Source organism: Neopelma chrysocephalum, unplaced genomic scaffold, assembly GCF_003984885.1.
Source record: "Neopelma chrysocephalum unplaced genomic scaffold, ASM398488v2 Primary Assembly neopelma1_84, whole genome shotgun sequence".
In the NCBI taxonomy this organism is placed as follows: domain Eukaryota; kingdom Metazoa; phylum Chordata; class Aves; order Passeriformes; family Pipridae; genus Neopelma; species Neopelma chrysocephalum.
Genome location: NW_020897746.1, coordinates 11,699,328 through 11,713,282, shown reverse-complemented (window position 1 = coordinate 11,713,282; position 13,955 = coordinate 11,699,328). Strand labels below are relative to the sequence as shown.

At 63.1% G+C, this 13,955-nt stretch overlaps 1 protein-coding gene across 9 annotated transcripts in view; it reads right to left on the bottom strand.

Annotated features, from left to right (window-relative positions):
* RBFOX3 (RNA binding fox-1 homolog 3) overlaps positions 1-13,955 on the bottom strand; it is a 129,038-nt gene that overhangs the window by 18,773 nt on the left and 96,310 nt on the right. For 6 of the 9 annotated variants that reach the window (XM_027691362.1, XM_027691365.1, XM_027691360.1 and 3 more), the window contains exons 3-4: positions 11,242-11,286; positions 610-946 (exon numbers count right to left, since the gene is read on the bottom strand). In XM_027691362.1, the coding sequence (XP_027547163.1) occupies positions 610-711 (102 nt within the window). In that variant the 5' untranslated portion in view covers positions 712-946; positions 11,242-11,286. The remainder of the gene's footprint in view (positions 1-609; positions 947-11,241; positions 11,287-13,955) is intronic. The other 3 variants (XM_027691369.1, XM_027691367.1, XM_027691368.1) reach the window with 3 other exon arrangements.

The following is a 13,955-nucleotide window of genomic DNA, read 5'->3' as shown; positions in this document are numbered from 1 at the left end:
CCGGCGCAGGAATCGGGGCAGCCCCGTGGGACAGCAAAATCCTGGCCAGGGTAAAGGACCAAACTGACGGCCCTGGCACCCTCCATCCGGGCCACCCAAACTTGGGACTCGCCCGGCGCTGCGTCCCCCAGTCCCTCTGCAGCACCTTCCCGTGACAGCGAGACAAACCTGGCCCGGCCACGGGCACCCGCGATGGGACAGCGCACACACACACACGGATGTGCACACGCGTGTGCACACACAAGCTCGTCACCTTCCCTTCTCCCCAGAGGCCGCTCAGGCCGCGCAGGAGCCTCTTCCCTTTATCCGAGCATCCATCATCGCCCGGCGGCAGCAGCGCCGAGGCGGGGGAGCGCTGGACCCGCGCCGGCGGCTCTCCTGCTGCACTGCCCGCGCCTCAGCCACGCTCCAGCCCCGGCCGCGCTCCCGCCGCCTCCGCGGGGAAACCACAGAAACCCCCCAAAGCCGCAGCCGAGGACCCGGCGCCGCGGGGCTGGAGCGGGTAGGCTGGGAGGAAGCTGTCAAGCTCTGACCCTCCGCAGAGAGGGAACCAGCCAGAAACACGTGTGAACCGGAAAGCAAGAAAATCCCCTGGAGAGGGTTGCTTACCTGTTGGAGGTAGAGGAAGGCTGGAGGACAGGGGAGAGAGTGAGGAAGCATGCCTGAGTTGGAGACAAGGAGGCAGCCCGAGTTAGCCATGGAGCACAGCATGTGTCGACAGGTAGCCGTGGAGCTGCTCGCGGGTCCGTCCTCTTCCGCACACTGCTATCCACCGCTATCCTCGTCTTCCCGGCTGGCCCCTCGGGCTCTCCCCTCCTCGCCGTCCCTCCCGACCCCTCGGCGCTAGTTAGGAGGGTTCATCTGTGGCAGGCCGGCTGCGCTGCCGCCAGAGCAGCGCTCGGCTCTTCACTTCGGGGCCATTAGACACTGGCACTGAGCGCACGGTCTGCAAAGGGTGTGCGTGAGCCAGAGCGGAGCGGGAGAGAAAGGAAGGGGAGGAGGAAGGAGAGAGGGCTTGGGAGTGAAATAAAAGGGGTGGGAGTTGGAGGAGGAGGGGGAGTCCCCTGTGCATTCAGACATCAAACAGAGCTCTGTATAAAATGAAGAGAATCCGTAATGACATGAGAACAGCTGATCCCGCACTTAACCCCTCCGCCGCCGCCGCTCGCAGATGGCTTCCCTGCCGTCCTCGCCGCCCCGGCCACACGCTGGGGAAGCAGCCGGGCAGGATGGGGCCGAGTGGGCAGAGCTGCCTCCCTTCCCAGCGCCGGCTCCCCGGGGGAAGAAGGGTCTCACGGGGAGTTTCGGTGGCGCGCCGCGGGAAGCCGTGCCGAGCTGCCGGCACTTCCAGCCGCGCGGCCCCCGCAATGGCAGGGCCGCCGGGGCTCCCCATGCACACACCGCCGGACACGTGCACGCGTGGGAGCCGCCACGGCAGGGCGGCCGTGCTGGGGGGACACGGGAGCCATGCAGCAGCCCCAGCTCCGCCTCCCCAGCAGCCACCGACCCGCTCCCGGCTCCCGCAGCCCCGCGTGGCCCCGCAGCCGCTGCCGCACCGCCACGGGCCTGCGCCACCGCGGGCAGGGCCGGCAGCCCACGGCGTTCCCCGTGGAGTGGCCGCAGCCTCACCGCTGCCCGCGAGCCCCGGGCACAGCCTGGGGCTCCCACGCCTCGGCAGGGCCCTGTGACCCCCTGCCAGCCCGCCGGCCCCCCAGGCGTGGAGGGCTGCGGGAGCCCTGCACCCTGGGGTGACAGGAGGGGCCCTGCCCGCTGGCACTGGCTTCCCTGTGTTCCCCAGAGCGATGGGGACCCTCCGCCCCAAGAACCACCGGCCGGCCGGCGGTCAGCCCCGGCAGAGCTCCAGAGGCGTTCTGGCGATTCCGAGGGGCCTGCGGTGCTGCCAGCAGCCCTGACGCATCCACACCACACACACCGCTGTCACAGCTGCCATGGCAATAGCCTACGTGCCGGTGCCCGTCAGGGACCGCTGGCGTGGGTGCACGCGTGTGCTCGCTCGGGTCCCCGGCCCACCTCGCGCCTCCACCCGTCCGCAGCCCCACAGCAGCCACAGAGCCCCTCTGGTGCCACAGAGCTCAGCACTGGCACAGGGGTCCCTCCCCAGCACCCCACACCCTGGCACTGCATCACGCCTGGCTCTGGAGCCGTGGCCGAGGCTACCAGGATGGTGTTCTGCTGGGGTACGTGGGAAACAAAACCTGGGCTCAACTCAGTTTCCATCTTGGCCAAATGTGATGCACAAAGGCAGGGCTGTGCCAGCAGCTGCTGATGCTCTGTCTCCGCCGGAGCCTCCAGCACACGACCAGCCCTTTTTGGAGCTGGGATTTTCCACAGTATCCCCAGGCAGAGCGACATGCTGCAGTGTCCTGGTACACTCACAGCGGTTCCCGTTTCTACTGCAGACACTCAGAGCAGCAGCATGTGGCACGGCCGGCCCGGAGCCACGGGAAAAACCTGCTCTGGAAGAGCAGTCCTGAGGAAGCAGTGTCTGGGGCCTAGGGAGCGCCAGCCCCTCCTGTGGGGTTCTGTGACTGGGGGGACCACGCTCCATAGGGACCACAAGGTGCCAAACTGGGGAGGGGATGTCAGGCTGGGGGAGGGTTTGTCAACACCATCACCCTCCGGAACCAAGCGCCGAAAGGGTCCGGCAGCGACATCCACTCCACTGCCAACAGCATCCCCGGGCACTGCTCCCTGCGAGGAGCACGGGTGTGCCACCATGACTGCCTGCCATCCAGCTCCGAGGAGCACAGGTGTGCCACCGTGACCATTTGCCATCCAGCTCCAAGGACCACGACAGACACAGTGGCCCCTCTGGTACACTGCAGTGCTCGGACCCCGTGCTCCCGCTCCCCTCCAGCTCCCCTTCCTCGGAACCCCACGGCCCCAGTGCCACACTCTCCAGCACCCGGGGCAGGATGTGGGACAGCTCTCTAAGGCACAAGTGGGTCCTCCCTCAGCCCCTCAAGCAGCTGAGGGGAGAGTGGCCCCCCGAGGCACCTGCACGCACCCAGGCACCGCACAGACCCCGGTGCAGGGCGAGGGGCACCCTGAGCAAGCTGATGGGCAGCTCTGAAGGCCCTGGGCTGGTCTGGCTCCACTGCAGCTCCCGGAGGTGACAAGGGCAGGGCAGTGCCCGGCACGCCGGCCTGGCGGTGCCCAACCAACCAAACCACGTGAGGCAGAGGCCGGCTCCAGGATGAGGTAATCTGCCCGTCCTCCCCCGCGCCAGAGCCTGGCTCCGGCCAGGGTGACTCAAAGGCATTCCTGGCCCGTGGCAGCACCACGAGTGCTGGCACTGCCCTGAGCCAGCAGCAAGATGGGCCCGGCCCTGGGAACTGAGGAGTGTTGGACGTTGGGAGTCTCCTTTCTCCCTCCTCCAGCCATCACCAACACCTGCCTGGCTGCAGAGACGCCCCACAGCAGCAGGGAGCCCTGGGGAGCTCCAGCATGGCAGGGCAGCACCAACCCCACAGCTCCAGCGGGGAACATGTTCCCAGCCACCAGCAGCCGGTGTCCCTCACCCTGCTGCTCCCAGTGACACTGTGCCACAGCCCCAGCTGGCAGCACCAGCTCCGAGGAGCCCTGGCCAGGGCTGCCCAGCCCGGCGGAGCCACAGCCCTGGAGGAGACCCTCTGAAACTGAAGCCTCCTGGAATGAAAGTTTATTTATCTGTTTAATTAAGATGTGTTCACCAGGCGCACAGACCCCGTTCCATCTGTCTCACTTACAGCCGCGTCCCAGTAAAATTAAACCTAATAAATATCAGCAGAGGGAAAGCAAAGGGCATGTGTGAGATATACGATCAAAGGCAGAAGCTGCACAAGGCTGCAGTTCTCAGCACATCTCTCTCTGCCCTTCGGGGCTGGGCTGGCACTGTGCTCCCCCACGCAGGATGGGGCTGCCTTTCCTTCAAATCAGCACAATTCCCAGCTTTTTATTTATTTTAAATGAACCCTTGAGGGCTCCTTCGTTTTGTTTTCTGGAAGAGGGAGAACAACATGGCACTGGGACAGGAGTGGTCTTGGCCACTGTTCTGGTGCTGGAGCCAAGGGGCAGAGCCTGCAGTGGGACAGCTGACGGGCACACACCCCCCAAACCACCACTGAGGGAACCCGCTGGGGACAGTGCGGCACATCCAGCCGCTCCAGGTACCCGGGATGCACCAGCAGCCAGCGCGGTGCTGGCAGCTCCCGGGGAAATGCTAGGACAGCTCGGCTCCCCTCTGAGGCACATTCCACCATTTGGAAACTTTATCTGCCAGGAACGAGGCCCCAAGGTCTGCCCAGAGCCCCCTCAGGCCCCCCGAGCGGGTGGTGCCATAGGCTGGTGGCGTGGCATGGCTGTGGCACATCCAGGTGCCCAGGGTCCTGCACACACTGCACTGAGCCCCGAGCACACGTCAGAGCTGCTGCCCTCGTCAGAGCTGCTGCCCTCCCAGGTCTGCCCCAGCGCTATGTCCAGATCCTGACCCACGGGATGCAACGGGAAATCCAGCCCCTGGTACTGCACTCCTCACCAGGACCCATCCCTCATCCTCTCCCAGAGAGGGATGACGCAGTGCCCATGGACCTGCCCATGGCACAGCCACGGGTGGGCTCCCAGTTTAACAGGACCCCCACGGCCCCTGCAGCACGCTCCCATGGGGCAAAGCTGGATGCTGATGCTTGGGAGAGCTGCCAAAAGAGGGCTGCAGGTCAGGTGAGGTGCAGCCACTGCCACGAGGGCTGGTGAAGTCAGACCAGTGAGGTCAGACCGCGAGGTCAGACGCTCCAGCCTCCCCGGGGTCACCCTGCGAGTGCAGCGCCGGTGGCCCGGTAGCACCCAGGGAACACAGCACCCGCCTAATCCTCTTCTCCCACCCGCTCCAGAACGCCTCCAAGCCATGGCATTCATTAATTAAAAGCTCATTAGTAGTTAGTCATAGACGTAAAGCGATTAGATGAAGGTGCTGACGGATCTGAGCCGCCGTGCTGCGAGGGGAGGGTCCCACGTCCCCAGTGCCTTGGCTGCAGGGACTGCCCCAGTGCAGGGCACAGACCAGGGCAGCGATAAGGGACCAACAAACCTCCTCTCCATCTTTCCCTGCTCCTTCCTCCTACTCCAGCAGCTCTCAGGGGTCGCTGGAGACCCCGCCTGCTCTTAATTCCCAAAGGTGGAGCACCCAGGTATGATCTCACCAGGTGAGGAGGGGACTGTGACCAAGACACGGCCAGTATCTGAGACAGCAGCTGTGGCAGTGGGAGGGGAGCAGGAATGCAGGGAAAGCATGTGGAAGTTTAATGGGATCCAGGGAAAAAATCCACCTCACTGAGAAGTTCCTGGCCCATGGTGAGGGACAGGATGAGGCCTTGGGCACCTTCAACCTCTGTCGAGAGCTGCCAGCACCGTGCAGAGCAGGAGAGTGGCTGGGCTACCATCGGGGGATGTCCTATGGCCCCCCGTGTCACCCCCCTCTCCTTTGCCCTTCAGCCACACAGGCAGGGAGAGGACCCTCAGTGCTCTCTACAAAACGGTGCCCTGGTTGCAGCCACCCTCTGTCCCCCATCATGTGGCACGAGCAATCAGTGCACAGGGACCTGCAGCAGCTCCCAAACCCTGCGGGACACACGGCAGCTCCTGCGGGGACACACTGACACCCCTGGCTGGGAGGACGAGCCGGAGCCTGTCACTCTGCCGGGCTCCTCCACCCGCACGACCCTTCCAGAAGCCCTTTCACTTGACAAAATATTTACATGAAATGGCAATTAGGCTCCCTGAATTTAATGAGAATTAACATGCAGCAGCAGCACCGCGGCAGAGCAGCTGCTGCTGAGCACCTCGAGCTCGTGGGCCGGGTGGGCAGCGTGGGGGGGCCATGGCAGGGGAAACAGCTGCACCACGTGTGTCACAGGGTCACCAGGGCCACCACCACCACTGGGGCCAGAGTTACTGCCAAGGCCAGAGCCACTGCCAGGGCCAAGGCCACCGCCAGGGCCACCACCACTGCCAAGCCCAGCGTGGATGAAGGAGGAGGCAGGAATGATGGAGGGTGACCAGGAACGACGGAGGGTGATGCAAGGAATGAGCAACTGCGGACCCAGGGACCCAAAATGCCTCATCCCAGAGTCCCCCTCTTTTCTGAGACCAACTCTGTTGCCTGACAAAGAGTTCCCAAGAAAAGGCACCCCCTAAGATGTGCACCAGCCTCTCAGGCTGCTGGGGAGCTTTGGCAGCAGGCCATGGGGTGTCAGCACATGGGGCAGGACAGGGGGGTCCGAGCAACCCCAAGCAGGGGTACACGTGGCATGCCAGTGTGGGCACTGGGCTGGGACCCACTGGAGCAGCAGACAGGTGAGGTGGTCAGGGAGGAGCACCGGGCTGGAGTTGCTCCAGGAGCAAACACTCCATCCTCATTATGAGGCTTTTTAAATGCACAGATAGGATATTAGTGTTAAACAAGCACTGGGACTCCAGGGCAAACTTTAAAAATCATAATATTTACAGACCCCTCCTTCCCCTCACCCCACGTGCTCTTTATTTCCCTGCAATTACCGCTCATTTGAAGACATTCTGCTTCGGCATCTCAGCCTGTTGCGATGTCAATGACTGAGCCACCCACAGCACTCCCACCACGAGGGGACACCGGACCCTCTGCTTCCTCCCACGCCACGAGAGATGCCTGTGATGCCACGAATGACCCTCACTGCTCTGCCAGGACCACAGCCCCTGCCCAGCCTCTCCCGGCAGAGCCGGGGATGGCACCGCGCAGAGCCCAGACCGGCTGTCCCAGGCACGGGACAGGGAACAGGGACCCTTAAGCACCCCTGCCCCAGAGCCAGTGCGGTGTGGGGAGCTGTGCCCGGAGCTCCCACGGGAACTGGCACCCACGCTGCCCACGCCTGCCCGGCCGAGCGCCGCAAAGCCACGTGGTGCCAGCGGAAGCTCCGGTTCACTCCTGCAGCTGTGGTGGGTCGTTAAGTCCCTGGGCAGAATTAGCACCAAAGCAGGAGGCTCTGCCAGCCCCGATGAGCTCCGGAGCGGCGGCGGCAGCACCGACATCCCTCATGACAAAGCACCTTACGCCTGAAAGCCGCTTCCTTGAGCAACAATGAATTTGCATTATCCTCCTCCTCCTCCCCATAAGCTCCTTTCCCCACATCCCCCATAGCCTGGCTCTGCTCACTCTGTTCCCTTCTCCCAAATCCAGGGGAGCACAACTCCCTGGAATGTGTAATCTCCACCAGACTGCTGCAGCCCCCAGCCCCCTGCCATCTCTGGGGGAGTGGGAGCGGGTGGAAGGAGCTGGCACCACTGGCTTCAGCCCCAGTTGTGGGCCGGGATGCCACAGGAAGGCCCCTGGACGGTGTAGAGCCTGACACAGCCCAGCTCCTGCAGTGCTGTGGAGGGACCTCAACAGCCTCAGTCATCAACTTCAAGCCTGAGATAAAGTGTGGGGACCACCCCACGAGCATCCGATCAGACCCTGGGTGAGCCCCCACGGGGCACAGACCCCACGTGAGAGGTGGCTGCTGCTCCACACAGACGTGTGACCTGAACATCTCACTGCCACCACAGCCCCCAGGCAGGCTCCAGAGCCCACTGCCCACCACCATGGCACAGCTGGGGTAGGGGACTGGTTCTGGGCATGGGATGCAGCTTCTGCCCGTGGCCAGCACTGTGTGGGGCTTGAAGGCAGCAGCGGGGAGGCAGAAGGGTTGTTTGGAGGTGCCCTCGGCAGGGCACAATGTCTGGGCAGGGACATTAGCCCACTGCTCTGTTCCTCCTCAACACCAGGCCTGCCTCCAGCACTGCAGCCCGTCCCCTGCGGGTGCCTGGCCAGAAGGGAAAGCTCTCCCTGACCGGCAGCACAGCCAGGGAGCAGCAACAGTGAGAAATGACCCCAATCCTGAGCAAAACCCCAGCAGAGAGGGAGGGAAGTGCCCACCCTTGGCGGAAGTACCTACCCAAAAATACATCATCATGTTGGTGGCTGGGTGCTGAGTTGCTCTGTGGGGTCGGCGGGAGGGCAGTGGGCTGCTCCAGATGCTGGCTGCGCTGGCCGCCGCCCCTCCTGGGTGGGCTCTGTCCCCTCCAGCTGTCTGTCTGTCTGTCCTGTCTGTCCGGCTCCAGCGCCCACGGCCGTTCCCGGAGCCCTGCGCTCTCCTCCCTCCCTGCGGCGTGAGCGCCGCGCTCAGAGCCGCTGTCCGACCTCCAACATGCTGCTGCGGGAGGGCAGGGGCTGGGGGGCAGCCCCGGCAGGCAACAGCTTATCCACCCCAGGGAAAAATGGGAGAGGAGGAATAAAAATGAAATCCTCTCTGGCGTCCTCAAGAGCAAAGGGAAGGACGCCCGTGAGAGGGGAACCGGCCCCGGCGGTGAGAGGGGAGCCGGGGCGGGGGTCCGGGGCCAGGCCGGGCGTTGGGGGCCGCGGCAGCGGCAGCGTGGGCACTCGCCAGCGCAGCGTGGGCTCCCGCTGACACTCCGAGGAGCCGATGTCCTGCCTCAGCATTTTTCAAGCTCCCCTGTCAATAAGGGAATCCGCTGCTCGCGGTTAACCTGCGAGGTGCCAGCCGGCTCCTGGCCCCCCTGGCCACGGCGGATTCCACAGCCCCCTGCTCCCATTCTGCTCCCAGCAGGCAGGGATGTGGAGTTGGGCAGGGACCGACCTGGGACGGGCTTCCTGGGGGGGCCCAGCATCCCCCCGCTTTGTGGGAGCAGCTGAGCAGTGGCCCCCGGGGGACAGAGCCAGCAGGCACCAGCCCCCTTGTGCAGGGGGGAGCAATGGGGATGGTCCCTGCAGACCGGGATGTGGCCACCTCGGACTGCACCAGAGGGCACCCAGGAATCCCCAACAACAACAGGGCAGCCACCATCCCTCAAAGCCCAGCCTTGCCTCCCACAGATGTCCAGGACCCCATCCCACGGGGCAGAGCAGCACGACCAGCAGAGACCTCGCAGGGGACACAGAGGAGAGCTGGCTGCAGGGTCAGCCATGGGGTTAAGTCAGGGGAGTCCTGGATCCTGCGGGGCACGAGCCCCCAGTCGCCCCCGGCACATGCTGCAGGCTCAGCAGCCGGGCAGTGCTGCTCCTCAGGCACTAAATCTCCATCCTCCTGGGGCACTGCACAGCGGAGGGAGCGAGGGAACTGTGAGCGCTGAACCAGGCACGGGAGTGAGAGAATAAATAAGGATAAGGGAAGCACAGGAGCGAGGGGGGCAGCAGATCGGTCTCCGGGGCCCAGCGGGCTCTGACATCTCCAGCCCCATAATCACATTCAGAGCAGTGGCGGGCGGAGGCAGCTCTCCTCCAGCACGGCAATAAACGAGAGCAACACTCTCAATAATTCAGCACTGGGAGAGGTGATAAAGCAGCAAAGGCACCACTGCAGGCAGCTGGGGTGGGGGGCTCCTTGCTCCCTCTTATATTTCACTGATCCAAACCGTCTCCTCTCTGTGCCCTGCAAATGCAGCCTCAGCCATGTCTTGGGGTCCCCCCAGCCTGCCAGACCTCCCCTGCTGTTGTGTGAGACAGAGGGGGCAAATGCAGCAGAATGGAACCCCTCAATCACCAGCGGCCAAAATCCAGGTTGTCAGTGGGCAGGGGGGCAGAACCATCCTGGAACCAGGGCAGGGGCAGATGCACCTCCCCAGTGCTGTTCCACCCTCTGCCGCTGCAGCCCCCCAGCCCTGCACACACACCTCACCCCGAGGTGCCCGTGCAAACAGCACCCAGCTCCCCGTGCCACATCCCAGTTCTCCCACCCGGACCAGGCGTGGGGCAGCTCAGCCGCAGGAACCCACCCCGCTGCCCTCCCCTCCGCCGCAGACACGGCTCCTCTCCAGGCGCACCCGTGTGGCCACAGCCCAGCGCTCCGGCACCACAGCCACCGGACTGACCCGCGATCCCCGACCCCGCACTGACCGGACTGACCTGCGAGTCCCGACCCCGCACGCAGTCGGACACTGGGAGGGAGCAAAGCCCTCTCCTCAGCACAGGGACTGCTGCTAAGGCATCGGCACAGACACAAGAGCCAGAGGTGGGGCAGCCCCGGCCCCGCACCACTGCTGCCAACCCGCGTGTGCCCCCCAGGCTCACCCCCACAGCCCAGCCTGTGTCACGTCCGTGCTGGCTCCTGGTTTGTGCTGCCTGCGAACCCTGCTCCTGCCCCAGCCTTCCTGCTCCTCTGAGCAGCTCTTTCTCCACATTTCCCACAGCACCTCAGGACCCTTCCAGACCACAGTCCCCTTCTAGCAGGTCACCTCCATCCTTGTCCTGTAGGTGACAGGGACGGGTGTGCTACCTGCCCCAACACCTTTTTCCTCCACTGGTTTTCATGGTGGCAGCTCCCAGTGCCCAGAACCACTGCCTTGGCCCTCACCACCCCCTGGTCCCACTGGCACTCCCAGAACAATGGATGCACCAGCCTCCTCCTCCCCGGTCCCTCGGCTTTTTTTGCTCCTCTGCTTCACCAGCTCTGACAGGGGAGCACAGGTTGTGCTACACTCAGCAGGATGGACCTCGGGGGGATGTGGTGTCCCCTCTGTGACAGGATCCTCCTACTGCTGTGAAGTCCAGCACCACGAGGGTGTGATGGGAAGGAGCCATTCTCATCTGCCCAGCAGACACCAGGCTGGCAGAGGGCAGCCCACCCGGCCCACCTTTCACACACAACCTGCCTCAGCCCAGGGGACACCACGAGCTGCTGTGACACCTCCCAGCACAGGCTGCAGGACCCTGGGGGCAAACGTCCCCTGTGGTGGGCAACCGCCAGGTCCGGGCCACTATAGGGCTGGGGGCTGCTGTCCCCCCAGTAAGGGCGGGGTCCTCTCAAGAGGCTTCCCCAGGGATGGCTCCCAGGAGCTGCACAGAGCATGGGCGGACAGACAGACAGCAGGTCAGCACACACGGACACTCACAGACGTGGCAGCCTCAGCTCTCCTCACGCAGGACTTGTGTCATCGTGTCACGCCTGCGTGGGGGCTCAGCACCCAGGGGGTGGGGTACCAGGGCTGCTGGCAGAGGGGAGCAGGCAGCCTTCCTCCCATCCCTCCCATCCCTCCCCTGCATGTGGCTCTGAGCCCACCTGCCCCTGAGCACTGCTCTGTGCTGCCCTGTCCCGCCAGCCTCGTGCCGAGCACCCATCACCAGCCCCTCACGTGCAGGGTTCAGCATGCAGGAGGGACCCCTGGAGCAGCCAAGGCAGAGCCCAGTGCAGCCACTTGGATCCAAACACTCCGTACCTTTTATTCAGCTCAGTTCCTCCCACGGTGCTCGCGCTGGGCTCTCTGGAAAAGACGGGAAAGAGGAGGAAGAATTAAAATCAATGATCATCATCACTAACCTGTTACAGTCAATGCTGTCTGCTCATTGACTGCACAATGTTGGGATATGAGCACGGGTGGGAGTGTTATCTCCCAGGCACTGGGAAGTCTGTGCTGGTCAGGAGCCAGTGGCCAGGCTGGGGACTGAACCCAGGGCAGACGAGCAGCACCAGCACCCACCAGCTCCCTGTCCGGGGTGACAGGCTCAGAACACCCTCCTCCAGCTCCACCAGTGCACCTCAAACCCAACCCAGCTCCCACAGACCACGGGCCCCTTCCTTGGCCCCCCTGGACCCTGCAAGCACAGCCATAGACCTGCACACATACACGGGGTGAGACAAGGCACAGCCGGCCCCACACACACCCACGACGTGGGACAGGACACAGCCATCGCTGAAGCACTGGCTGCACAGCTGGTTGGGTGTATCCTAAACCTTCTGCCCGCCCCAGCACAGTGCCATGGCCCTGTGAGGAGCAATCCCTGCAGCAACACAGCTCCGCTGCCGTCCTGGCTCCGGGCACTTCTTGGAAAATTAAGCCAAATTTCAAAGAAAACTTCCTGAAAGCTGCACTTCAACTAATTAGCTTTTGCAGCATGGCCAACGCAAACGTTCATCAATCATGTCAGACCCTCAGAAATAATGAGAAGGGCTGATACATCCCAGGAGTGGTTAAGGAGTGAGCGAGGGCTGCACGTGTCCATAACCAGTGTTTCGGTGACCTGCAAGTGCTGAGTCCCACCTGCCCAACGGCTCCGTTCCCGACTGACGGAGCTGTGACACCCGGACCCCCACCCCAGCAGCAGCACCCCGAGATGGGGCAGCCCTGGGTGCTGAGTGTGGGTGCAGGGACACCAGCCCCGGATGCTGCTCCGAACCCGTGGGTGATCCCGGTGAGCCCACGGAGGGTCCCGAGGCCCAGCCACACGTGGCGGCGGCTCAGGGAGCGCAGAGCCCGTTCCCAGGCACTTGTGTTAGCAAACACGGCTCTCAGCCACGCAGCAGGATAATCAATTATGGTAATTCCTGCCTCAATGAATCAGATTCATGGAGGAGCACAGCTCATTAGGCTGGTGCTGACTTCCATTAGCACTCTTATGATAAAATCCCTCCCCAACGCTCTTGCCCGGCACGTTTTTGTTCGCCAGGCTGGGAGTCTCCCCTCCCCAGCCCCAGAGGCCAGGGCAGACCCAGCTCTGGGAGACAGGGTGTCCTAAAAAAGCTGTTTGGGAACTCCGTGGTTCCCAGCAGCGCGGGGACACCCCCGCAGCCGTGGGCTCAGCAGAGCTGCCTGCCTTGCAGCCACCACTCCCCAGCTCTTCCGTGGCTTCACCAAGGCAGCGCCCACCAGGATCCCGGCTGGGATTGTGAGACGGCACAGCAGGCACAGAGCTCCAGCAGCAGGGCTGGGAGTGCTGGGAGCACAGCCTGCCTCTTCCACGATGAATAATTGACACTGAGCTCCTGGGGGAGGCTCAGCGATGGGTAACGCCGCGTTTCCCAAACACATCTCCCAAGGAAGGCGCCTTCTCAGAAGCTCCCCAGGGCAGCGGGGGGCCGGCAGCCGGGATGCGCCGCAGTTGGGATGTGCTGGCACAGACAGGGAACCGCCGAGCCCAGCACCAGCCCAGGCACAAACCTCTGGTGGTCCCGGCACCGCAGGGAGCAGGATGCTCAGCCAGAGCCTCCCTGTCCACATGCACCCAAGTGGGAGAGGGAAACCCCTGGCAGAGCATTGATGGGAGGTGGGCAGGAGCAGCTCTGGGCGTTACTGGGGAGATCTTGCCTCAGTCCCTGCTTTCCTGGCAGAGCTCTGGGCTGACTGGTTCCAGCTGGAGCCTTGTGAAGCCTCACAGGGACCTGCTGCCAGAACAGGTGATCCCAACCCAGCTAAAACCACCCAGATCCAAATCAGGGGGGCTTCACAGGAAACACAACCCATGTCACCCAGCTGCACGGACCCCACGGATGCTGCACCCCAACACCCCCCATCCCACGCTGCACCCATGGGGCAAACCCTGAGGCAGGCCTGGTTTTGATTCCGCTGGGAAACTTCTTGGTAGTTTCTCAAAGTACATTTTGACCCCCCCTTTCCTCCACCAAAAATCCTAAATTAATTTTGATTTTAATTAAATTCATTAGCAAAGATTATCTGGCTGAGGAAAAATAATGTCTCGCCCCTCCCCCCGCAGCCCTCTCTATTTATATCCCCATATACAGAACAGCAGCGAATATTTCTTTATGGGCCATTAAAGGTTTAATGTTTAATTTATAACCACGTTTCTCCGGCGGGTGGGATGGCCAGGCACAATGTCAACACTTTTAATTAAATGAGAATTTTTTTTTTTTTTTTTTTTTTTAACTAAGAAAGATAAAATGCCCCGTTCCCAGCAGCGTTGGGAGGTGGGGGCAGGAGGGGCAAGGGCTGGGGTGGGGCCATCACCAGGATGGCTCTAGGACTGGTCAGGAGAATCCTTGAACCAGTGGCTCCAGTCTGGAAAGAGTGGTCCTATCTTGGGGACAGGGACGAAACACGGCACTGCCCCCACTTTGGGAACCCCCTCCCCAATCCGGCTGCGGGGACAGGCAGGGTCCCAGCACAGGGTCCCAGCACAGGGTCCCAGCACAGGGTCC